At 33.1% G+C, this 24,360-nt stretch overlaps 1 protein-coding gene across 1 annotated transcript; it reads right to left on the bottom strand.

The window, feature by feature from the left end:
• Nucleotides 1-442: 442 nt before the first annotated feature.
• HNF4G (hepatocyte nuclear factor 4 gamma) lies at nt 443-22,412 on the bottom strand (the record flags this gene model as incomplete). The annotated part of the gene is made up of 10 exons (XM_084229157.1): nt 443-564; nt 2,554-2,676; nt 3,581-3,817; nt 3,947-4,099; nt 6,259-6,346; nt 9,395-9,550; nt 11,122-11,228; nt 14,121-14,215; nt 17,941-18,112; nt 22,277-22,412. 10 exons carry the CDS (start codon nt 22,410-22,412, stop codon nt 443-445), a joined length of 1,389 nt encoding a protein of 462 aa, XP_084085283.1.
• Between the last annotated feature and the right edge of the window lie 1,948 nt (nt 22,413-24,360).

The following is a 24,360-nucleotide window of genomic DNA, read 5'->3' on the forward strand; positions in this document are numbered from 1 at the left end:
TCTCATTTGAAGTTGAAAATTTATGAAATGTAGTTCAGTGTATATCAATCTGAGATTTCTGCTCTACTTTTTTCAGTCAAAAAAGAACACTTTAGTTCTATATCACATCACTATAAGGGGGTTATTTACAGATTTAAATTAATATTTAGACAATAGATGCAAGTAGTACATAAGACTGGACAGCTTCAAGCACAGTGCAAGGGAAGTTGGAAAAATAGACTACATAAACAGTGAACTCAGATACACATTGATTACAACTTAAGGCTTTAAACAATAGCAACAATAAACAAAATGAGCACATAAACAAAACAATAGGATACCATCTTCTAACAGCACCATAAAGAAGTCTTGGCTAAGAGTTTGCCAAAAGTACTATCCTGAGATACTTTGAGACCAAAGATTTTTCACATTAATCCAATGTCACCCAGAAGTGATCATAGTCTCACAATTGCTTTTGTTTGGAGAGAGACTGGTGTGAAATGACTGAAGCTTGATTTGCAGCTATTTTATACTGTTCTTGTCCAGAACCTTGTGGTGGGGAAGGAAGAGGGGTTTCAGGTGTTGCTGAAAAAGAATCAGAGAGTTATATGTTATACTACAAGCTATCCTATTAAGATCTGCATATTAACATGCATTATTATATCTGGGATATATTTTTTAGAAATCACATATATAGTTGTAATATATGTATGTGTATATATATATATAGTTGTAATTTATATAATACATTACTAGCTCATTGTCACACTCATGGAAATGCACTTCTACCCTAGTTCTCCAAAGAGAATTAAACTGGAATAGATTATGCTTAAAAATCTTAATAGTCATTTCAAGGTATTCTTTTCCTTTCTTAGCAGCATTTATGAACATTTTCTTTTCAACACAAGTGCTGTAAAAAGTTAATCAAAAGAATTAACAGAATGTAATTTTTTCTTAAATCATAGAAAACTATATTTTTTTGCAGTAAAATTGCACATAAAATTAAATCTATTTGGTTTGAATTTCACTAACCCAAAGATATTAGATGACATATAAAATTAAGGTAAGGTGGTTTGCAAGTGTGTTGAAGTATATGTTGTAGTATAAAAAGCATCTAAAAAATAGTATTGCTTCAAAACTATCTATTCCAATTGAGTTTGTTTATATCCTCCCCATTAATGCCAGCAGCAGGTCTGAGTGATTGGAAAAAAAAACAAACATGATTTGAATATGGCAGGTTCTCAAAAAATCTCATTTCCTTCCATGTTGTTTCCTTACAATGTGTGATGAAATTTAATGAAAGTATGTTTATCAAGGTCCAGAATAGATTATAGATTGTTGTGGTTACAGTTACAGCTGCAAAATCCTAATAACTTTAAGTGGGTTCCTTCGTTGCCTATAATCATTTTGTCACATTATAAACATTTGCCATATTATAAAATAATCTAGGAGCTATTCTATAATTTTTAAAAGCTTGAGATATTTTAGCATGCATTTATTATTTCACATATTTAACAGTACAAATAAAAATGATTGATGATCATACTGAGGCATTGTAAACTTTCCAGAATTTTTTCCCTAACAATTTTTGAAACATATACAAAAACAAGAACATTCCTTTGTTCCTTTAATATATTAATATTAACTTGATATATTTTTCAATACAGATTAGTAATTACTTAAAAACAACACACTAGATAAAGCTATTTGACAAAAGAATATCTATTTGTTTTAAAAAAATATTTCTGGGTATTTAGGGTGAACCTAAAACTACAATGACCTGCTCTAAAAAACCAAAGAAAATATACATGAACTTAGATTTTTGTGCATGTATGTGTTCAATACTTTGCCTTTAATAATATATAAGCTATTCCAAATGAGTAGGAGCAGAACAAAAATGTTCATATGTATTATTTTGAAAAAGGAAAAATAAAAATGGAAGTTATGATGCTATCATTCTCAAAATATTAGGGTCAGCAAATATGCTTTCAAAGTACTGGAAATACTAGTAGTTAAAAAAAAGGATTCAATCACCAGCAAAATTGTTAAGGTATTCTTAATATGTCTTACTTTCTGAGTTTATGAATAACTGATTTCTAAGAGATATAAGTCTACAATCCTTTTGGCAAGGTATTCAGTTTGCCTCACTCTGCTTTTGACTACCTACTAAATAAAAATGGTAACATCTGCTTTGTAAGGATGGTCACAAATTACTGTCTTTCAAGTATATTGAAAGAGGTTAAATGTGCCCTATTATTTCCATAATTTGCATATTTTCTAAAAAATTCATTTCTTCTTTGGTCATATACACAAAAAATTTTGTAACTTGTGCACACAAATCTATGAAGCAGAAAGATTTAGCTACTCATATTTTCATTTTAGGGATCAAACTCATGTCTAAGGAGAACAAGTGACTTGTTGAATGTCACAATTTCCACAGTTGAGGCTTAGATATAAATTATACACAAATTTTGAAATTTCTGGGTACTAATAGATTCTTTGCACACATTCCACTTTTTTTTCAGGTAATTAAGTTTAAGGAATACTATGGTTGAAACTAGTCCAGATACTTACAGATCTGATCTGTATGAACAAGGTTTGACATGGGACTTAAAAGGATAGTTTGTCCATTTAATGGATCTTGAGACAAATGTTGGTGCATTGGATGATGGAGATGGTTAGCATCATTGGAAGCACCTAAAGAATGTTAAAAAAAAAAAAGAAAACCACTTGCATTAGTGATATATAATCAGGAACAGCATGTTTACCTTGAAACAAATGTTTTGATTGACAGTTTGAATATTGCTATTCTTGCAAAGTGCTTTTTGGGAATTCAAAAATAAATTAATAGAACCATTGCCATATTAAGGACAATGTCAGCTTTTGTGTACACTGGCTAGATTAATGTTGTATCATATTATGTTGTATATTAATAAATGGACCTTGTGTGCCATTTCCTGGAATCATTAAGTTTGTTGCCTGTTATTAAGGCAATTCCAAGAAACACTTACTTCAAGTTTATAGTATTTGGGATCACCCTAATAGTATAAACAACTTTTAGTTCAGAAGATGTCATTAGGAACACATTAAGCACCAGAAAACTAAAACTAAAATAAAATAAAGTGATTTTTGCAAGGAAATTTCATATAGATGAGAACACAAAATAAATGATTTCTTAACTTATTTCTGACATTTATTGAAGCAATGAATTATTTTTTTTCCTTCTCATTGTGTTGTGTCAATTATTTCAGGAGCAAAATGTTCACATTCAAGGCATTTGAGACATACATTTTTAGGTTATGTTGCAAATCTGCTATTCTTGAGATTCTAAAGGAGTCAAGGCATAGTAAATTTAAAAAATATAAACTATATTTGTATTTAGCATACTTGGAAAGACCTGAAATTGGATGTAAGAGGGACCACATGGAACAAAGATGGTGGAGGTGAGAATGTGGATTTGAATATGTCAAGTATTTTTGTTCCATCCAATGGGTTCTGAAAATTGAATTCATTAGGTCATGGACAAAAGATAAATGGTCCACATTATAAAGCAGACAGTGTGATGCTAATTAATTAAATAGAAATTCTTCAATGTACTCACCACCCAGTAACATTTCCTGAAGTAGGTTGTCAATTTTAGCCATCCCAAACAGTTTAACAAATTGTATTTGCTCAATCATTTGCCAGGTGATGCTCTGTAGGGTGGGTAGGAGAAGCAGCAACTCTCCAAACCTCCCCCTGGAGTCATACTGTCTGTCGTTGATGTAGTCCTCTAAACTGAGCTGCACTTGGAACCTCATGTTCTTAATCTTTACTGGGTCACTTAGCCCTTTTGCATCTAAAAAAACAGAAAAGGACAGAAAGAGTAACTTAAGATTTAATCTTACTAGAATGTGAGCATAAATATTCTAATATTTAAAAGTAGTTTATAATAAATTATAATTGTAATGGAACTTTGAAAACAAACCTGGATCAAAAAATACAATTGCCTTCAAACAAGCATATTCATTGTCATCAATCTGAATTTCTTGAAATGGTCGAACCAATTCATCTAGAACTCGATTGGCCACACGGCTGATCTCAACTTCACAGCTATTGCGGTGAATAACGTAGTTGTTTCCTAGGAGGGAAAAATCAACCCACACACAAATTATTGTCAGATATTGTTTCAACTTTTTCACACTCATGTTTTAAATGGTCTTGCCTTGAAGGAATAGTAATAGTATTTCCTTTCGCATTAGTGTTAGTTGTATTAGAAACATTTAAGAACATTTAAAGGATCAATAACATTGATAATAAGATCACATGCATTTTAACAACCCCTGTCCCGGGTGATAACACTAAAGTACAAACTAATAACAAGCTAATAATTGACATGGGAGAAACAAAATATAATGATTAGCTTTCCACTGTCAGTTATCTATTAGTGCATTACTCAGTGAGCACTAAACAAAATCTAAAGCAGCTTTCTCGCTCAGTGTGGATTAAAAATACCTTTCCTTTAATAGTCTAGGTTTATATAGGTGTAGCAAGTATTGACACAATTTTAATGAGGCTAAGTAGAAGAGGCTGATTTTTTTGTTCAATTAACAAAGGTATTCTCAGGAGTTGCTTCATTAAATAGCAAATCTTCTCTTGCCGAGTTTCTTTAAGTATAAATGGGAAGATCACTGTATGGGGGCTAAATGTAAGGGCTTTAAAAAATTGGAGAGCTAGGGGCCTCCCCGGTGGCACAGTGGTTGAGTGCTGGGTTGCGGGGCTGCCCACAGCCTCTGCAGCGCCTGTTTGATGCTGCTCCCCGGCCACCAGAGGAGGGTCCCACATGGCACGCAGACCTCTCCTGCCGCCCGCTGCTACCCTCAGCAGTGTATTTCGGTCCTTCTGCCTGCTCTTCTCCCCGCTCTGGTGAATTCTCTCACCCTCCTGCGCTTCTGACTATACCCCGTGCTTGTATCAAATAGATAAATAAATCTTAAAAAAAAAAAAAAATCTACTCTGTTAAAAAAAAAAAAATTGGAGAGCTAGACCACCTCATCCCTGAAGAAACTTCAAACTAATAAAGTCTTTGATTGTAAATATGATCAATATTTACTACACCTTCAAAATATTAGAAAATAGGAAGCTTATTATCTCTTAAAATAAGATACTTTGTTTTCTGGTTTCATGAAAAGAAGAATCTTTTAAATTCATTCACAGTAGCAAAGACAATCTTTAGTGTCACATGTGAAAGTACTTAAAATATAGCCTTGCTCTTCTCATGAAAATTTAGCTTTCTGATAACTCAGAGTCAGATAATTTAGAATTATGCAGTAAAAACATTTTGTTTTCTAGGTATATTGTATTCAGATCTATAATCAGAACAGTCTGATTATTAAATGTTTAATAAAATTTAATAGCATAGACTCTACAATTACATTATGTTGTTGGAATCTTGGGTATTTACCCCTTACTTATTGACTTTGTTTTTTTTTTTATATTTTTTTTTTTATTTTTTATAGAGGAATGTTTTATTTATTTATTTATTTATTTGTTTTTGTTTATACATGCACTGGGTACAGTCAGAAGCACGGGAGGGTGAGAGAATTCACCAGAGCCAGAGCAGGGAGCAGAGCAGGCAGAAGGACCGAAGTACACTGCTGAGGGGAGCAGCGGGTGGCAGGAGAGGTCTGCGTGCCTTGTGGGACCCTCCTCTGGTGGCCGGGGAGCAGCTGGGTATCGAACCGGCGTCGCAGAGGCCTCGGGCAGCTTCGTAACCCAGCGCTCAACCGCTGCGCCACCGGGGAGGGCCATTTATTGGCTTTGAATGTGCTACTTTCTTCACCTGCACAATGGGTTGAAAGTAATAGTAGCTCTCCCTTAGGGTTATTATGGAGATTAAGTGACTTAATGTACCTAGACATGAAAAGCATTTAGAGCAACACATCTTACAGAGTAAGTCCTCAATAAATATTGACTGTTATTACATTATATTCAGCTTCTTTTTGGGGGGACAAAATATCTATCACATAGAATAAACAATCTAGTCATCATTTTACACAATCCACAGAGAGGTAGGCTACAAAGTCTTACAGGGATCTCAACTCTCATAATAAAAAATGTAAATTAAATTAGCAAATTAAGTAAGGTGGGGGAATTGGAGAACATAAAGCAAGCAAAACTTTTTCTTTTGTGTATTGAGAACACCATGGCAGTGTCTGTAATGCTTGCTATATACAGGATGGAACTTGTATAAAGAAGAAACATGCATAATTTTCTCTTAAATTAAAAATATAAACTTACCCAGAAGCAAAACATCTTTATACACCATGGATCTCTTTGTAGCTCCAAGCAGTAAATGTTCTCCTGCATGAGCTCTTAACAATGCCACCTTAATGAAAAATTCCAAGTTTAGCAATTAATTATAAAATATAATGATTAAATAGATGGTATAAGTGATTCACTTAGTATTCTGTAAACTGGGACTTTTTTGTTTGTTTTAACAGACTATAATATTCATAGATGCTTGTCATCATTAAACCTTGTATTTTTTTCACTTTATAATTGAACTGAGCTTTACTTTTCAAAATGTATAAAACAACTTAGTTCATTGACAACAGCAACAAAAGAAATGCAGAACAGTTAAGTACTTTGGAGTGAAAACAGACATCAAACCAGAGTTAAAATTCTAGCTTGGCCACTTATTACCTTTATAAACTTGGGTAAGAAACCTATAATATTTGGGATTCATTTGCTTTCATCCATCAAATGGAAGTATTGATTTCAAAAAAAATCTCAAAGTGCAGTCATGAGGATGAAATGAAAATATATGCAATACCCAAATTCTTATATGTGATAAAATGAGAAAAAACAAAAGCACTAAGCTCTTAACTGTCCTTTTTCATATTTTCTACTGACTTCTGGGCATCACCATTAGGATGAATGGAAGCATCTTGAATTTAACATGTAAAAAATAACATTTCTCTAGCTAATGGAGCTAATGGCATCACGATTTTAAGTACTTATTTGTCTCAAAAACAAAAGATCACTTGGATTCTTCCTTAATTTACAGAAAATCCTAATGCTGTTTCTCTGCGGCTGCCACCCTAGCCCAAGTCTTCCTATTTCTTCATTTGATCTGACACAGATTCCTCCAAAAAGCTAAAAGGTATCCTGCTTCCTTTCTGATTTCTCATCCCAAGTCTTTCTTGACAAGGCCAGGAATGTATATGTAAAATAACAACCACTTAATATCTTTATTCTAATGAAAGTTCTTTGTCGGTTTCTTACTGTCCTTGGGATAAAATACAAATTCCTTAACCATAGCCTCACAAGTGATGAGTCAATATTTTGATGGCCACGCAAGTCTCTGTTTTATTCTTACAACATTCCTTGTTCAATTTTCTCCAGGCACTTTACTTCTGTTTGCCTTGGAATACGCTGTCTCTTTGTGCACAAAGCTTTCTTGGCCCCTTATCATTCTGTTCTCAAGATAAATCTTCTCTGATCCTCAATAAAAAGTATCCCAACAAGTTTATTCTCCAACAACTCACCCCATCTCATTTTATAGACCATGTCTCCACCTAAAATTAACTTACTCATGATCTGCATATTTTTTTATTGTCTGTCTCACCCAAATTGAATTCAATCTTCATGAGAATAGTGATACAATCTGTTTTTTTACTGCTAAATACTCAGTTTCTAAAACTGAATTATAGTTCTAATAAAATTTTTGATGAATTTTCTGAATGAATTTAATTGATGTATAGTTTTAAAAACTATGTTTCTAAGAACTAAAAATGGTGATTTTAAGTATTATAAAATTTATGCCACAGAGCTCCTAAGACCATTAAATAATGTCTAGTACAACTGAAATTTATATCCCCAGTGCCTTACCCATAATAGACAATCACCAATTCATACCTGTTATAATTATATAGCTAATATTAAAGAGTCACTTAGTAAATAAAAAGTACTTATGACCAGTTACTGGATTTCAATTTCCTAATTTATAAATCACTGTCTTTATACGTGTCAGCAACTTTTAAAAAGTAGGGATAATAAAAATATAAAACTGATAAATAACATAACCTTATATTGCTTGAGGTGAGACAAGCAGATTTTTAGCAATTTAGCATTATTCATTCTGAAATAACCTTCTGAGCCAAGCTATCTTTATGATATGTCAATAATCATGATTCATACCAGGAAGGCACTTACAGAATATTTTAAGAATGATTTCAAATCACAGAATTTTTTTTTATCACCAGGTGAATACTCTCCTGGAAATATAACTGCTAAATTCCTGTGATTACTTTTTTCCTTGGTTGTGTAAATAATTTGCCCTACTTTGATTTTTAAACAATCATGCCCCTTTTCCTTTGCTAGTCTTTGTTTTTGTGTACCAATGATAGAAAGCACTGATTAGAGGGTGTAAAAACAACATGCTCTGTATAATATATATCATGGTTTATTCAATGTGAGGGGACCACAAATTTTCAAGTTATTTGCATCTATAAAAAATTACATATTACTCAGATGGAAGAGTACTGAATGAATGCGAAACTAATAATCTAATCATATTAGATTAGAAAATTAAAGTTCTTAACTATTAATTAAAATGTCTCAATGTACATATGACAAAGCAAGGAAATATATCTATTAGGAAATTATCATTAAATTTTAATTCTCCCCCATTTCTCTGTAGATTGCAGAGGGCAATTCTGAAGACTATTTTTTTGCCAGACCTATAATTTCTATATATAGTAAATGCTATAATAAAATTGACAACATGAAAGGCAAAATTTATATCTTAATTGTATAAAGTACCCCCTCAAAAAACACCAAACACGACCTATGTGTTTCTGTCTAAGAGTCGTATTCTTTATTTATGAGTATTTTATATGATACTTTCAGATAACGTGAAGGCACAGTAGTGTACCATTTGCCTTCCAGACCTTCACATTTTCAGTCTGTTGATAATAATAGTAGCTATTTGCTATCTTTCTCCCTTGAATAAGTTGTTACTTTTTTTTTTTAATTTTAAAAGGGAAGAACAGTGTCTTCTTCAACTCTCATTCAATCAATATATTTACGGGACACTTAAATTAGAAGTTAAACAATTCTATCTCTTGATAGAATTAGAAGCTGGCATGAAAGGGACAAGAAAATCAATGTTTTTCCAATGGAACATGGTGGATTATTGGGACACTGGTAGTGGGTATGGTGTGAAAGTATACACTTAAAGAGGTTTAAACTTATAACTCCCCCCCAAAGATGATAAATGATATAAGCCAGCTTTTCCTCCATAAACATAATTTGAAAAAAACATAACCTTTTCAAATACAGTAAATCTCTTACAAATATAATTACAAGAATACAAACATATTGTAAAGTTCAAAAACATATTTTGTAGCATTCAAAATTTTCGTTCTTATACCTGATCATCCAGTGGTAACTCACAGAAGGCAGGAATATATTTAGCCCATTCCACCAAGACTAAGAGCTGCTGTTTCATAGATTCACAAACATCACCGATACTTGCAATTTTCTTAACATTTATGTCAGTGCTTGCACCAGGGCTTGAGGCAGAGATCTAGCATTAAGAACACCATGTTAATTTACCACTTAAAATAACACATGACCAGTATCCCTCCTTATTTCTTTGACTCCAATAAGTAAATGTCATTTAAATGGTTACTGTTACTGTCATGGTATCTTGATCATTGAAACATTTTTTAAATTGAGAAATAAAATTGCTATCAGTACAAGTTAAATTAAAAGCATTCAGAGCATAGCACCATGCTCTGGGAGCATATCTTAGGTTTCTGGCCCAATTTGCAATACAAGTTAACATAGTTTTCAGAAGTTTTATGTTTCAAAATGACTGTACAAAGATATATGTAGCCATATGAAATATATTCTGTGATTTTATTTCAATTAAAAAGCAATATTTCCATTAAGTCCACATATAATTTGTCTAAGTTAATGGAGAAAATATTTTCAGTGAATACAGTTTACCAAACTGCAGAGAAAATAGAAGTCAGAACTATTTATGCTGCTACATTAAATAAAGGCCCATTAAAATAACACCAGGAAACCAATCTTTGTTTAGGTACCATTGAAGAAAATATATAATGATACATTTTCAAAACTAAATAAAAATTTAAACTTAGGTAGTGTTAAAATTTAGGTAGTGTTAAAAATTAGGTAGTGTTTAAATTTAGGTAGTGTTAAAAATTCCTTCCTGCTAAAAAGAAAAATATAATAGTCTAAAAAGTGCTTATAAATGTAATTTTTGAACCTGCGTGAGTGCATATCTTTCTTAATATAGTGGATGTATATTTCCTCACAGCTTCTCTTTAAGGCATTCTATAAATGCTTTATAGACCATCAAGTAATCTTAAAGTAACGATGATGATAATGGTGAGGTTAACCTCATCATATTAACCTTGTGTTATCAAAAATGAAAGTAGTTATACTGACTCATACTAGGTCTTGATTAACTAGTTAGCTATTTCACAATTTGCTTTATAATAGAGAACCATTATTAACATTTCTAATAGGAGCAATGCTAAAACAGTTTTCAAAGTATTTCTTTACTAGTGATTAACTTTTAATCTATATAACTAATGATCAACATTTTAACAACTAATTCCATTCCAGAAACTTAAATTTACAAAGCTCTCATTCTCCTGTGTTTTCTGAATTTTGGTATTTTCCTTAAATTCCTGTGTTCAAAGCAGATGCCAAAGTTTTTTCTTGAGCCCAGAAGTGATTTTCAAAGGAGGAAGCTCTGATCAGTCTCAACTAAACTACCCAAAAATCGAGGCAACTGATTTTATAGCTTCAACCAATAAACCAGATACTTCCACTCCCCAAAGCATTGTGCTACATTAGGTATTTCAACCAATTCTGTGAACTTATTTTAAAAATCTTAGAATAATATGCATTTTTCATTAACAAAATAGGATCTTGTCCAAGAAAAGTCAAAATTAAACCAATAATCCAACAAATACTTTCAAAGTAAAACTCTTAAATTTGTGTAGGTGTGCTTTATGTTACTAGTAAGTACATTTGAATGGAACTTAGATCGTTTTTAGCATTATGCCTAAATAGACATTCAGTTCTATCAAGTAAGGTTAGGTGCTGATGTGCTGCAGGTACCTGGCGAGACCGAACTTCAGCTTGTGTCAGTGTGTTGATGGAGGGGATGTTGCTGCCATCAAATGTACTTCTTCTGGTGCTTATTCTGTCACGTTCATTTTGCACAGCTTGGAGAGAAAAAAAAAAATCACAGTATTTATTGGTCAATTCTCTTCAATATGTGTCAGGACATACAGTTTGAAGTTAAAAACATTTGGTAAAAAGAAAAGATTTTTTCTAAAAGGACTTGGGGGGTAAGGAAAGGAAATATGACTGAAGATATTTTTTATTCTGTATCACTTTTAAAAGTAGAAAGAGACAGGCTTGTCACTGGAGCTCATAAAATATTGCCTTTTGGGACTTCATGATGGCATGCATGTTAGAAAGTGTTGGGTCAGCCAGTTCAGCCACACTGTATTTTTAATAGGATGGTTTTCTATTCTTTCCAAGTTAATAAAACCCTAAGATAACTAGAGGAAGAATATCGCCTGGGAGATTGACCAGGTCAAAGATAAGAGTGTATTCACGGACAGGAGATATGAGTCATAGATGTTGAAACTTCCATTTTCTTTTCCTTATAAAACACTAGCAAAAGTGGAAAGTCAATTTATTTTAGTTAAGGTGATTTTAAGATTACAATCTTATGATCTCTTAGGAAACACTAACCTTGGGAGAGTTTACAAACATTTATAAAGCAAAAGTTGCAGGAGGTTAGGGTTTCTCCTAAGAAGGGGAACATTTTAATATCACCATTTTGAAAAGACAAAAAAACTTAAGTATTGTATAAAATATTTTCAAAGAGCTAGATTTACATGTTTCAGAAAAAAACAAAAACAAAAATTAAGGTGTAGCCCAATTTTTTAATTGAAAAATCCTTTTCAAAATACAAGGAAGTATGAGAGGGGAAATGTCAACTTGTATATTTGTCATATAAGGAATAATACCAGTTAAAAGTGAAAACTGTATTTCAAAATATGGAAAGTAAAATTACTATCTGTTGACCAAGAAGAGTAAAAGAAAGGTTCATAGCTCTTAAATTATTTAGGTTAAAACTCTATTTTGTTCTGCTGGAAAGATAAGACATCAAGCTATCAGAATCTTTTTCTGCAATTATTCTTTTATTAAATAAATTTAAAAAATTCCCATGCCAACATCTACCATCTTCCCAAAACTGGCTATTAACTATCAATTCCATTAAGTTAGAAAATGCTGGACTTTTTTTTAATCTTTAGAATGAGTAATCTCTAAGTTGGAGTTTATCATTAATATTTTAAAATCACATTTACTGGTAGCTTATTCTCTTTTTTGGTTTTGCAGAAATTGTCATTGATTTCCAGACTAAACTGACTCAATTGGAAATGCATATGTGGAGATAAGAAATTAAAATGTAAGTTATGCTTTTGTGAATCTCATTTACATTATCAATCTTTAGAAAAATGTTAAAAGATATTTTGATCATTTATAATATCACTGCTATCATTTTTGACATAAAGCCATTTTTTATGTTTCCATCTAACTAATCTGGCTATTATGTTATTACTGTAAATAAAAGAAATATATCTACTTTGAAACCCAAAGCTATTTTCTAATCTACTTAGGAAAATTTAATGAACAGTAGAAAATACATTTTCACTAATTTTTAAAATAATATTAACTCAGAAATTTTAAAACTCTTAAAGGAAATATGGGATTGTGATTTACTTGCACTGTGGTAGGCATAAAGCTGGCATTCAAATAGAAATGAATGAAAACGATCGAGAAAGTAGGTAGTTCATCCCATAAACTAATGGATATACCATTAGAAATGTCATTTTGAAATGAAAAGGTGCTTCTTTAATTTTTTGAACTTTCTTTTGCTTTCTTTTTGAGCTAGCAAGCTGAAAAAAACTAACAAAATTCTTATATTTTTAAAATATTGCACCACAAAGAAAAAGCTAGCAATTTTCTTTTTTTAATATTTTATTTTATATAATTCTTACATCATTTTTCATTTTTGCACAATGTATGCACTTTCATTTTGGTTATATTCCCCATACAATTGCACCCCCCTTATTTTGACCCTAGTCCTTCCTCTCCCCTTCCCCCCACCCTGCCCCATAGTGTGTCTCTGGTTTATAGTTGATTGTTGATTTTGATTATTACTGTGTATTAATTAGTAAAAGCTAGCAATTTTTAAGAAAGATTTAGTATTTACATTTAAGTATAATGACTTAACTTGCTTTTGTTATAGTTTGTGAGACACTTCTGAAAAAATCTTTGTGTATTATAGTCATAGGATATTGCAAAACTGATAAACTTCAAATCTTATAGCTGCTTTTCCCTGCCAAACATTTAAATGTGTTCAACACATTGGTTCTAGATGAACTATTTTTAGAATGTAGGATGACACATCGGATTATTTAATATGTTTAAAATGAAATCAATGCAATCTAAAATAGAGTACATGGTTTTTTGTCACTGTCCCTCAACAAGATATAAATTCCCCGAGGGGAGTGGTTATTTTATCTTTTATGTTCACTTCTGAAATCTCAGCATTAAGAATAGTGTTTAGAAAGTAGCAGTGCTGAGTAAATATTTGCTAAGTGAATGAATGAAAGCATGAAAATTCAATGTTCAGTGAATACTTCTGTAATGCATAGAAAGATATTCAACTGTTACTGAGAATAAAAATATGTTAAATGCGTTTATAATTTCAAACAACCTATGAAGTGATTTTGCCATGCTCCTTTGAACAGATATTGGAATATTATTTTGACAATAATTTTGTTGCCAGGAATAATGGAGTGATGGAGAAAAGGGTATCTGGAATCAGAGAGCCATCAGACAAAAGATTGGCTCCACTACTTACTAACTGGGGGTCAGTGTCCATGGGTAAATTCCTAGACACAAGAGACCTTAATCTCTTTATTGAGAAAAGCTGAGGAAAATCAGAACTCTTGTGAAAAGGTTTTTGTGATTAAATGGGAATATGTATGCAAAACACTTTCATCTATAATATTATCATTATTATATATTATTACCTTCTTTTTTCATTCCTGCTCGAAAACACTTTCGTAATCGACAATATCGACATTGATTTCTTTTGTCCTTGTCAACAACACATTGCCGACTGAACCTATAATATCAAACAAAGGTATATTAGTTTGCAGAAAACTATCATCAAAAACCAAATAAACAAATAGTCTTTAGTAAATATAGTCAGATTTGGCTCCATAGAAAGAATGCTTAAGAACAAACACGACTTTACAGTCTCCTGATCAGCATGTACATGGAAATAAAGCCACACGTCTCATGCAGTTTTCACAATAAAATAAAACTGAATGGTATTTCATGATCATTCCTAACAAGACCCATGAAAGCCAAACCTAGTTTAAAATGTTTGGCATATAAATTCCACTTAGTTATTACTAACTGACTTTGGTGTGATATAGAATAAATCAGAACTTCATTCCTCTGCACTTTCATGCTTTTCTTTTTAAATATTGTAGTAATTTTACCTCACATCCTGTTGAAGTTTCAATGCCAAATTACATCTTAAGATGCAGTTGAGAGCAGCATTGAGAGTAAAATCTGTGCATAATTAGATACCATTTCACACCAAGTACAGTGACTATCACCAGAAAAATAGTAATCCATGAAGAAGATGAGGACATGGAAAAACTGGGACCTCCATATATTGCTGGTTGCAATACAAAATAATGCAGCTGCTTAGGACAAATTGGCAGTTTTTCAAGAAATTTAAGTTACAATTTAAAACAAGTTGGGCCTCCCCGGTGGCGCAGCGGTTGAGCTCTGGGTTGGGTTGCGAGGCTGCCACCGGCTGCTCCCCGGCCACTGGGGGGGGGTCCCACATGGCGTGCAGACCTCTCCTGCCGCCCGCTGCTCCCCTCAGCAGTGTACTTCGGTCCTTCTGCCTGCTCTGCTCCCTGCTCTGGCTCTGGTGAATTCTCTCACCCTCCCGCGCTTCTGACTGTACCCAGTGCTTGTATAAATAAATACATAAATCTAAAAAAATATATATATATATAAAAATAATAAAAATAAAACAAGTTAAAAATAAATGTTAAAAGTAGAGTTTTGGAGAGGAAAAGGCAGCAATTCTTTTCCTAGATTTCTACCCAAGAGAAATGAAAACATATGTGCACCAAAAACTTGCACACATTGCCCATAGCAACATCATTCATAATAGCCAAAAAAATGTGGAAAACCTAAATGCCTATCAACTGATGGACACATAACAAACAACATGTGGCATACCCACACAGTGAATATTATTATTTGACAATGAATAGGAGTGAAGTCTGATACATACTACAACATGGATGAGCCTTGAGAGCACTATTCTAAATGAAATAAATCACACACAAAAGGCCACATATTAAACGATTTCATTTATATTAACTATCCAGAAGAGGCAAATCTATAGAAACAGAAAGTAGATTAGTAGTTATCTAACACTGTTGAGGAGAATTAGGGGGAAATGAGAGTGACTGATAATAGGCAGATTTCTTTAAAGGGTGGTGAAAATGTTCTACATTGATCGTAGTGATGGTTACACTACTCTGTGACTATACTAAAAAAGCCGAACTATAAATTAAAAAAAAAAAATACAGTCTCTGGAGTGAGACCTGAACTTGAGATCCAGGTCTGCCATTCACTTTCCATAGAATAAACTTGGGAAGGCTATTTAACATCCTGAGTTAATTTGCAGTTGTAAACGAAGGATTAGGATTTGTTGTAAAGGTTGTGTGAATATACTTTAGAGACTTGAGGGCAAATATTAATCATATAGTAAATATTGACATTTCTTCAAAAGTCTGGCAGAAATTTACCCATATGTATTGGAATGTCCCATGTTATTTGTAATTGATTATTAATGACAATCAAAAATATAAAAAAATTCATTTGAAGAATATGGATGACCACTTTAAAGGAATAACAAATTCCTACAATAGATGAATTGAGCTAAAAGAGAGATCTGTTCTTGAGGTGAGGGGAAAAAGAGCTGTTCAGTTGGGAATGCATGGCTGAGAAGGATGAGAAGAGACTAGACTATTAATAAATACAACATTAGAGTAATATAAAAACTGAATAAATATATCATTAAATATCTACTCTGTACATTATCCCATTGTGGGGGTTAAATAGAAAAATTACCTATCTCTCCATTCAAGGCAATCACAACCTACCTGATAGAGTTCACATATATGTTTACAAATAGCCATAATAAAAAACAATGTGAGAAGTATTGAAACAGCAATTTAAAATGCTTAGGAGGAAAATTTCAACTTCAATGTGATGGAGCAGAGTAGAATTAAAATTTATAGGTCTAAGGAAATGGATAACTTTGAGACCCGCGAAGCTTGCATCAATATAATATTTATGTTTCAAATGGATTATCATAAAATTTGCCTAACACCAAAACATGTAAGGAAGACTAGGTTGGCAGCAGCATTTGTGATGTTGGGTGGTGGAATGAGTTAAATTGTACATGTTGTTCAAATATTTTTTTTAAACTTTCCAAAAGTTCTATGGAAACACTCCTTTCACATACAGGAAAAGAGTGTATATGTTCAAAACTTGTGTTGATAGTTTCAATTCTTCAACTGTTGAATTTAGTTCTTTGGGTCGCTTTTTTCATATTATGTATTCAACTTCAAATTGAATACATGATTTAAAGAGGTTCTTTTTACACATTATTTTGCATTTATTTTAGTTGATAATCTTAGAAGTACTCAATATTTAATGTAATCACAGAGCAAAAACTTTTCATTAAGGCTACCTAATTTATTCTTATTTCTGAGTTTTGATATAAGTTAAAGGAAGAGTCATCTAAATACTCTTTTTTTGATTATCGAGAAGTTTTTAACATGGATGATTTACATTGAGTTAAACAACTTGAAGTTTTTCTGGAAAAATTTCTAGAGAACACTAGTTAGATATTTGGGCAGTTATATATTAATTTTTCCCACATTCCTAGAAATCAAATGACATCCTATTGTGAAAGTTATCTTATTCTTAAATGTCCCATGTTGCTCCCCAAACATGACAATGTTTCATATACTTTTCATCCACAAAGCAAACACAAGTATTTTTTGCTAAATTCAGTCATTTTTAAAAGTCCCGTTTAGCATGGATGCAATCTGCCTTCAAGAAATGCCATTCCAAACACTAATGAAATGAAATTGTATTATAATAATGACTACATATTATTTTAAAAGCAGATTACTAGAAACACGTGGCACAAACAGCATATAAATTTTAGACAAAACATTTAAATTCAATGGCAAAAATGTGCATGAGAACTATGTTTAAAATTTTAGGACTGAAAGCTAAATTTAATTCTTAACATCAACAAGCTACCAAATCATCTACACTTTTATAATCTTGTTTTAAAAGACATAGGGTGTAATGACATTAAAACGAAAAACAATATCTAGAAAATTACACACATTTTGAAACTATTTAAGGATTTACATAACAACAAACATAAGAAAAAACAAATACCAAATTTCAGACAGTACTTACTTTTGAGAAAGTGGGAAGAAAGGAATAGAATAGGTGTGCATTAGAGGCTTCAACTCTATTTGTCTAACATGGTAGCTAAATATGTGGCTTTTTTATATGTGTTGTATAAGTCTGAAATGTTTCATACAAAACAATCAGCTCTGTGAATGCATCCTGCATATACACTCGCTCATCTTCACTCTAAATGTAGCTGATAGAAATTTTTTTAGTTATAGAAATATGAAAGTGCTGAATTTTATTCCCTTAGTATTTGCATGCCATTTTGAAAAAGAACTCTACAGGTAATTTTCCTAAAAGAAGTAGTTCAAGTACCTGCAGGAATAAACGTGACTCTTGCGGATGCTACGTCTGAAGAAGCCCTTGCACCCATCACAGCTTGACGCCCCATAGTGCTTTCCAGTTGCTCTGTCCCCACATATAGCACATAGACAGTTGACGCTGTTGTCTGTGGTATTCATATTTGTGGTTTCTGGGGCAGAATTATCTGTTTAAAAAAAAAGAATAGAGTTCAAGTTACTAATGAGCATTTTTTTTAAGTTTTTTTTTAAGTTTTTTAATAGGCTCAAAATAGTCCATTTCTTGGTTTCTTGGAAGTTGCATACAATTGTCCTTTTAACCACTGACTTGCCTGCCAATCTTCATTCCACTTCCCTTCTTATATTCCTGACGATTAAAAGTTGGGAAACTATAGGACTCAAAATCCCATGTATTCTCTTTTTTTTTTTTTTTTTAAGATTGATTGATTGATTGATTTATACAAGCACTGGGTACAGTCAAAAGCTCAGGAGGGTGAGAGAATTCACCAGAGCCAGAGGGGAGAGCAGAGCAGGCAGACTGATGAAGTACACTGCTGAGGGGAGCAGTGGGTGGCAGGGGGGGGTGTCTGCTGCCATGTGGGACCCTCAACCAGAGGCCCGCCTGGGATCAACCGGCGCTGCAACAAACCGGCGCTACAGAGGCTGAGAGCAGCTTAGCAACCCAGCACTCAGGGCCACCGGGGAGGCCCTTAAGTATTCTCTTTTCCAAAGGAAGTTCATGCAGTTCCATGATATTAAATGTCATATATATATATATAGTGAAATATCCCCAGATTTTATCTGGAGCACTGTCTCCCATGGCTATCAGTTTGAAATGTTCAAATACTTAATTAACAACTTCACTTCTAAGTTTAATGGGAATTGAAAGTTAAAACGATTTCCAGCATCATGAATCAACTTGAGGTGATTGTGTTAAGTGAAATAAGTGATAAAGACAAACACCATATGATTTAATTCATGTAAAGAATTTAAAGAAACAATACAAACACACACAAAAAAGTTTATATATATATATATAACTTTTGTTTTATATATATATATTATATATATATATATATATATATATATATATCAAGGTGGGAGGCTATACTCCTGAAACTTTTGTACTTCTGGAAACCAATGGTACCTCAATTTAAAAAAATATATGTATCAAAAACAGAACTCTTTTGGTTTTCCCCAAGTAACTTGCTATTCCTTCAGTCTCCCCTGAGTCAATTAATGGTACCATCCAGTACCTAAAGTCACTATTCTAGAAGTCTTCATAGAATTCTCTCCATTACTCATATTCAATCCAACAGTAAGGCCATATTTAAAATACATAAGAAATGCAAAAAATATATAGATGCATGTCTGTATTTTATACACATAAAATCCACAAGTTTTCTTCCTTTCAGTATGGGCCACCCTTATACAATCAGTCATAAACATTCCCCTGGATTGCAATTTCCCCCCTATTGTCATGGATTGCTATCTAATTATCTAATTCAGCCCTTACTCCCCTACTGCTTGTTATCCCAAATTTCTCTTGGCATAAGAAGTCCTCATCAATTCACCCATCTATGTCCAAGCATTAGACAACACCTCCATGTTATCAGGGACTATAAAACCCTGAGGGTTAAAGACCCTTCCACCTCTTTGATTCCATTTTTCTGACACTATCTCATTCTGGTTACTATTCTTCAGCAAAGTTGCCCTTTTTCCTCCTTGAAGCAAATTTCCATTTTAGACGCTTTACACTTGCTGTTCCTTTTGCCTGGAAAGAAATTTCCTATTCAAGAATTTCTTCAATCAGGTTTCTGCTCAAATCTCAGAGTTTCTGTGAAACATTCTCTGAAGTTACTTCTTATCTAGTATGTAAGTAGAACCTAGAATCCTATTTAGTTTTTTTTTTTAAAAAAAGATTTCCTTCCTTCCTTCCTCCCCCCCCACCTTCCTTCCTTCTTCAAGCACTGGGTACAGTCAGAGGCGCGGGAGGGTGAGAGAATTCACCAGAGCCAGAGCAGGGAGCAGAGCAGGCAGAAGGACCCAGGTACACTGCTGAGGGGAGCAGTGGGTGGCAGGAAAGGTCTGCGCGCCATGTGGGACCCTCCTCCTGTGGCCGGGGAGCAGCCGGGGATCGAACCGGCGCTGCAGAGGCCTCGGGCAGCTTTGCAACCCAGCGCTCAACCGCTGTGCCACCGGGGAGGCCCCTATTTATTTATTTTTTTTAAATTACAACATCAGTAGCTAAAATTGTATAATGTATTGGTCTGTTCATTTATTATCAATTTTTGCCCATCGAATATAAACTCTATGATGTCCGAGAATTTATCTATCTTATTCACCCCTCTGTCTTCCAGTTATTACAACTGTGCCTGGCATTAAGTGGGCCTCTAAAACAAAGAATGAAAATAATAGGCTTTAGAATATTCACCCAGATAATGTATTTAAATATTATTAAATAGGTCAATATTTTTGCTCACATCTTTCATCTGAATGTACTCAAAAGATATTGAATATATAAGGCAATATATAAATACATATGATTTAGCATAAACCTGTATAATAATAATATAATACCAATTCATTTTATGCCTCCAATATTACAAAAGACAAATTAATGGTTGTCATATCCTAGTTACATTCTGTGACTATATATATATATATATATATTTTTTTTTACTTACTAATACTTCTGAGTAGACAGATATTGTCATATGTTATTTCATAAAGTTGAAAAAACTAAGAGAATTATGTTAACTATGTGACATTGAATTTAAATAATTATTTTTCTTTGGTAATATAACCAAAATAGATACCAGAAATATAGCAGTTTAAAAGTGTTAAGGGGCCTCCCTGGTGGTGCAAGGGGTTGGGGCACAACCTATGAAGCTATTCGCAGCCACTGCAGCACGGTTCGATCCCTGGCCAGGAAGTTGCTCACATGGCACAGAAGACCTCTCCTGTCTCGTCCGCTGCACCCCTCAGCAGTGTGTTTCAGTCAATCTGCCTGTTCTGCTCCCCGCTCTGTCTCTGGTGAGTCCTCTCACCCCCCAAACTCTGGTTTGTGCCCCGGTTCTTGTGTGCATAAATATAAAAATCTTTAAAAAAAATACATTAAAGTGTTAAGGACTGCTGTATTCTGAGAGATAAAATGTAAATACAAAAAAAATAAACTCTTGCTTCAAATTTAATGCCATACATATATAATAATAAGAAACCAACTTAGGTAACATACTAGAAAGTCATTTCTTTCAGTAAATATTTATGGAACTTCTATTCCTGATATTTAGTAACCTGTAGCCTTTTAAAATAATCATGATCCTATTGAGATAAACACTCCATTAAATATCTTTTATCAAGTCCAAACATGGGAACCAGAATATGACTTCTTACAAGCTGCATTGGTTCATTTTAACTTTGTTAAAATTTCAGAATTCAACTTCTGACAATTAAAAATAATTTCACCACTAATAAATTATTTTTTGTTGTAAATTTAACAAAACAGCAGTCATATGTACTATAAATGTACTATAAAACATTAAGATATCCCGAGTAGAAAGATGATCTCAATCTTGAGCTAAGCACACACGCACATCATCACCACCACAAAACACACACATTCAAAAGCATAAGTAATTACTAGATGTTAGAATTTCAAGCAACTATGATTCTCTTGTATAAAAATTTTACTTGAAATCTAAAATCAAAGTCAATAGAAAACTGTATTACATAAAGGCAGGAACACTAAACAATTTGTGCCTTATTTCAAGTTAAAATGTTACACTAGATAAATAACAAGAGTTGTGTGAAGCTAAACATTAGCTTTTCAAGTGAGGTTATAATACAAACTTCTATTTACTTTCATATTTGGATTCAGTGCAAAACCCCAATTGTAATTGTGAATGCAGTTTCATAGCAGCAGCAATTGAGAACTAGAATAACAAAAGGAGGAGGCAACACCGAAAGCTTTCCAGCATTCTAAGGGAACTTTGTAACTTTAAATATTGCATAGAAAATATACTTTACAGTCAATCTGCCAATATTACTTGTTACTATGGTTTACAGTAGATAAAATAACTGCTGAAACTACTCTTTTACCTAGCTGGCCTATGACAGAATTCTGAGGTGACTTTATTACACAAACTAGACTTTTCTTATCTTAAACATAAAATAGCCACACAATTATTTATTTAAGTTTTGTGATAAAGTGCAAAAACTCACAACTGTGGCCTTAAAAAGCAACCCTTGAATTTCCCACAATAAAACAGAGAGCTACCACCTGGGAAACTCAGTTTTACATTTCCTATTATACTTACTTTACTTTTATCTATAAGCAGATGAGAACTCACCATTTGAATTATAGAGAATCTGCATGGTTTCAAACTCCAGAGTTGTGTAAGTTGGATCCAAAACTTCACTGTAATTTGCCATATCCATGTCCAATATCGGTTCCGATACCCTCATCATTGATTTAGAAACACACATAAAAGTGGCTCCACAGGCCCAGAATGTGTAGTGGCTGTTGGCTTTCAGTCTGTGAGTGATAATCCAAACCTAACTGAGTGACTTAAGCACTGGAGCGGGAGGAGCTGTAAAACTGTAAACTCTTTCAGCAGTACATTCTGCTTATTTCAATTTTTTTTTTTTTTATGGCACACGAAAGCAATTCCTTGTGATAATCTTGGAATGCTTCATGGAATCACCTTATCTGAAGTGCTTAGTGGACTAACATGATTTCCTAAAATGATTTCCAGTAGACAATAAATGATGTCATTAAGAGGTTTAAAAATAGAAAAGAGAATCTGTACAGTTTTAAGCTGAAATTATGACATGATTGCATACCACATATTCTAGTAGATGAAACTTAAATTGCATACCACATATTCTAGTCAATGAAACTTATTTTACTGGTATAAATTTATTAAAACTTAACATAAGCACGGAGCAATTTTAAGTTTTTGTTTTTTAACCCAAACAATTAAACTAACTTTGTTTTGTCAGGATGAGCAAATTTGGAATTTGGAATTACAGAGATGTGTGGTATATTCCACTAGCACATGAACTTAATATGGGATTTGACATATTTCCTTTAACTATCAATGTATGGGTCTATGTTCCTAGCATGTTTGTAAACTCCCTAAAGGCCGCAACACTATAGTTGATAGTATATAGTAGACATTCAACAAAAAATTGTTTCAAAAATAAAGTTCACTTTACTGATTCCTGATACCTGCTACATCTTAGGCATTAAATTGAAATAAAAGTATTTCTAATGTGTGGATCTACACATTCCTATCATCAACCTACTATCTAACATTATAAGCACACTATATTTTTTTGTATATATGTCATAAAGAGCATTTAGAATTTGGAGAATATTTAGAAGTGTATTCAATGAGTATACCTTACTTCTAAATATATGCTTACTGATTTTATCTTCCAAGAAAGAATCCCAGTCATATTTATATTATAAGTTCAGAATTTCGTTTTCTTCATTTATTAAAGATTACTTCAAAGTAATATTTCTTAGTCAATTTCTTAATATCATGAATATTATACCTTAGAATTACTGTATATTTCATCTGGAAAAGGTAGTCTCTTAAACTTCAAGCTATGTGAAGAATTATGAAGAAAATAGCAGTCAGATTCACCAAATAAAACAGTGATTATTGGATTAGTACTCTTGCTTTCACATTCTGTAGCATTCTTAATAGTGAGGATAATATCAAGAGTTTGAACTTCAGTGGCCTCCCTGGTGGCACAGGGGGTTAAGACGCAACCTATGAAGCTGTCCGCAACCTCTGCAGCATGAGTTCAATCTCCAGCTGGCCAGGGAGCAACCCACATGGCGCAGCAGACCTCTCCTGTCTCGCCCGCTGCTCCCCTCAACAGTGTATTTCGGCCTGTCTGCCTGTTCTGTTCTCCACTCTGTGTCTCTGGTGAATCCTCTCACCCCCCACATCTCTGGCCTGTACCCCAGTTCTTGCATGCATAAATAAATAAATCTTTGAAAAAAAAAAAGAGTTTGAACTTCAGGGACTGGTTTTCTTTAATGAAGGCTAACTGTAGCTATTCAGTTTTCAAAGAAGCAGATGGCAAACAAATCCTGTGGTTTTAATTTGGATGATGTGGTTCTCATCTGTGATAACACAGACACGTTTCCTGTGTGAACCAAAGGAGTGAAGTGTTCATAACCCACAGAATTTCTCATTTATTAACTAATGCTGAGGGATGTCACTAATGGGAATGTCCCAACACAAGGAGAAGCAAATGAAAAGGTAGACAAACATTTGTTTATAGGACTGCAAAACACTAACAGAAATATGGAGATAGTTCAAGAGAGCAAGGCTGTCACAGTTTTCTCATTCTGCTTCATCCTGTGCTTGTGGTTGGCATCACTAGACCATGGTATCCCCCTAATGAGGTTATAAAT

This window comes from Talpa europaea (assembly GCF_964194135.1).
Source record: "Talpa europaea genome assembly, chromosome: 3".
Lineage (NCBI taxonomy): Eukaryota > Metazoa > Chordata > Mammalia > Eulipotyphla > Talpidae > Talpa > Talpa europaea.